Source organism: Triticum aestivum, chromosome 2A (assembly GCF_018294505.1).
Source record: "Triticum aestivum cultivar Chinese Spring chromosome 2A, IWGSC CS RefSeq v2.1, whole genome shotgun sequence".
NCBI classification, from domain to species: Eukaryota; Viridiplantae; Streptophyta; class Magnoliopsida; order Poales; family Poaceae; genus Triticum; species Triticum aestivum.
The window spans coordinates 85,740,060-85,743,096 of record NC_057797.1 but is presented as its reverse complement, the minus strand read 5'-3'; the positions used below and the strand labels follow the sequence as shown (position 1 = coordinate 85,743,096).

Below are 3,037 nucleotides of genomic sequence, written 5' to 3'. Positions count from 1 at the left end.
TCTACCGCTCGGCGACCCTGACCCTCGACGACCCTCGTTCCCGATAAAATAAAGAGGAAGAAGAAGAAAAAAAGATAAGAAGAGGAAGAAGAAGAAAAAAAGAGGAGAAGAAAAAAAGAGGAGAAGAAAGAATAGAGGAGTTCTTACTCCTCTATTCTTTCTTCTCCTCTTTTTTTTCTTCTTCCTCTTCTTTTTTATCCTTGAAGCGTTGTCGAGGCCACCCCAAACCCTAGAGAAGCGTTGTCGAGGCCACCCCAAACCCTAGAGAAGCAGCGTCGAGGCCACCCCAAACCCTAGAGAAGCAGCGTCGAGGCCACTAATTAATATTAGTTCTACGTTTGCCACTAATATATCCATCTATCATGTTTGAATAATAATTGCCATGTTGTTAATATTTGTAGAAACTATGGACACCGCCCGAGACGAAGTACAAGAAGAGTTGTTGGGGGACATAATCGCACGAGGAAGTGATGCCGTCGTCTCGTTGTTTCTCAACGACACCGATGGTCTGGAAGCAGCTGGCTATGATTATGATGGCTCCGGTGACCTAATGCCGGTGCAAGAAGGAGACCGTGAGGACGGCTCCGATGACCCAATGCCGGTGCAAGAAGGAGACCGTGATGACGTCTCCGGTGACCGAACCGAGTCCGGCCAGGTATATATATTAGTTAAGCTTCTGCTGACTAGCTAATTGATGCATTCATTGTTTTGGTATGTACACATATTAATTAAGTATTTGTTCTTTTTTCTAGCCCTCCGGATCGAGCACAACTTCGGTAAAGAGACGAGGCCCGAAGAAAAATTTGAGCTCACTAATCCTGTTGAGAAGTTCGGGCTTGAAGAACTTCTAAACTTGCATAAGCAACAACATGAATGTCAATCAGTAGTAGGAACTATTGCATGGAGTCCTTACATGACAATTTGGGATTAACAAACCTTTTTCATGACAAGGTTCCTTGCAAGTTCTAATGGCTTTTCTCCAGTCATTTTTGTTGTAAGGTATTCTGATCCAAGATTTGAGGTCATAATGATGATAGTATTCTTAAAGTCAACAATTTTACCTTTGCCATCAGTCAACATGCCATCATCAAGAATTTGAAGAAAAATATTAAACACCGAGGGATGTGCCTTCTCGACCTCATCAAAAAGGATAAGGCTATATGGATGCCTTCTCACCTTTTCAGTCAATTGTCCGCTATCTTCATATCCAATATAGCTTTAAGAGTATCAAAAAGAAGCATTTATATTAGGCAAACTAATTAATTAGACTAAGCATGAAAATATATCTTATTTCTAAGAGGAATATTAATGCACACGAAAGTAAGTAGTACCTTGGAGGTGCTCCAATGAGACGTGTTACAGACCCAGCAGTAGCATATTCAGACATGTCAACCCGAACATGCATCTTTTCACTGTCAAATAGTTGCTCGGCAAGAGCTTTTGCAAGCTCTGTCTTTCCAACACCAGACGGGTCTAAAAAGAGGAAAGTACATGTCGGTTGGCTAGGTTGATCAAGGCCGGCCCTAGAGCGTAACACCGCTTGCGCAACCAAATTGACCGCTTCATCTTGACCAATAACCCGCTCATGCAATCTGTCTCGAATATGGATTAATTTGTCCTTCTCCTCTTCACAAAGCGTAGCGACAGGAATTCCAGTCCATCGACTCACAACCTACAAATAATAATTGTTGGAACATGCATGACAATCACATCACATGATAAAAATCAATTTACTAAAATATATATAATGAGAGAGAGAGAGAGAGAAAGAGAGAGAGAGAGGGAGAGAGGGAGTGCCTACCTGTGCGACATCATTTGGATCAACAATTGCTTTCTTCACTCTATTTGTGGAGCTACTTTTCGTGTTGACAACCACTTTTTTATTTGCATCGTTTAAGCTAGTGGGAGTAGTGTTGTCATCTACTAGTACTTGGTTGTCAATCTGCTTCATCTTTCTGGCTATGAAAGTACATGCCTCGTCGATCAGATCAATTGCCTTATCTGGAAATTGACGACCTGAAACATACATACAACAATGAAAATCATCAGCGTTTCAAATCAAATCAGCAAAAGGCACAACGGAACGGAGTGAGGGCAGATGAATTGTTGACGATGGTACTGATACCGGTGATGTAGCGGGCACCGAGGCGCGCAGCAGCGACGAGAGCGGCATCCTGAATCTCGAGTCCATGGTGGTCTTGGAATCGTTGCTTTAGCCCCCGCAAGATGGCAATGGTGGCCTCAATGCTCGGCTCCCCGACGTGCACTTTCTGAAACCGTCGCTCGAGCGCAGGGTCCTTCTCCACGTACTGGCGGTACTCGTCAAAGGTGGTGGCCCCCACGCAGCGGATGCGGCCGCGGGCCAGCGCCGGCTTGAGCATGTTGGAGGCGCTGGTGCAGTTGGTCCGGCTGCTGCCGGCCGAGTAGAGCATGTGCATCTCGTCCACGAAAAGTATGATCTTGCCGTTGGACGCCTCTGCCCGGTTGATCACGTTCTTCATGCGCTCCTCGAACATGCCACGGTACCGCGTGCCGGCCACCATGGCCGCGAGGTCGACCTCCACGACGCGCGTCGGGGACGGCCCCGGACGCGATGCGCTGCGCGAGGCCCTCGGCGACGGCGGTCTTGCCGACCCCGGCGGCGCCGACGAGCGCCGCGCAGTTCTTGGTCCTGCGGCAGAGGATGTCGACGACGCGGTCGATCTCGTCGTCGCGGCCGATGACCGGGTCGCCCTCGCCGGTCATGTCCCGGCCGTAGGTGCGCAGGCACTTGCGGGACTGGAAGTAGCTCCACGCCCAGTGGCACAGCGCGGAGGTTGCTAGAGCGACGACCGTGCAGCACGCGCGCTCTAGCAAGAGCTGGCCACTGACGGGCGGGCGTTGCACGGTAATCGCACGCACAGAAGTGACCCTGTCCCTGTCATCACGCGGAGGCGGTTGCCGCCTCTTCTTATTAACCTTCCACCGAATCATCGCTACCTTTTTTGAAGGCTAATTTGGGGTCCTGGCACTCGCAAAATCGCTGCGCCCTCATGAC

At 48.8% G+C, this 3,037-nt stretch overlaps 1 protein-coding gene across 1 annotated transcript; it reads right to left on the bottom strand.

Annotated features, from left to right (window-relative positions):
- Positions 1 to 837: 837 nt before the first annotated feature.
- Positions 838 to 2,574, bottom strand: LOC123184849 (chaperone protein ClpB1-like). The gene is made up of 4 exons (XM_044596894.1): positions 2,126 to 2,574; positions 1,802 to 2,016; positions 1,332 to 1,672; positions 838 to 1,216 (listed from the first exon to the last, which is right to left on the bottom strand). Exons 1-4 carry the CDS (start codon positions 2,541 to 2,543, stop codon positions 928 to 930), a joined length of 1,263 nt encoding a protein of 420 aa, XP_044452829.1. The 5' UTR covers positions 2,544 to 2,574; the 3' UTR covers positions 838 to 927.
- Positions 2,575 to 3,037: the final 463 nt, after the last annotated feature.

What these genes read in the sequence shown, in the direction of transcription:
- LOC123184849 (XM_044596894.1), bottom strand. Translation starts at nt 2,543, where the DNA reads ATGGTGGCCGGCACGCGGTACCGTGGCATGTTCGAGGAGCGCATGAAG. An exon ending in ATCCAAATGATGTCGCACAG is followed by an intron (nt 1,673 to 1,801) that starts GTAGGCACTCCC and finishes TATTATTTGTAG; the next exon opens with GTTGTGAGTCGATGGACTGG. An exon ending in CTCATTGGAGCACCTCCAAG is followed by an intron (nt 1,217 to 1,331) that starts GTACTACTTACT and finishes ATACTCTTAAAG; the next exon opens with CTATATTGGATATGAAGATA.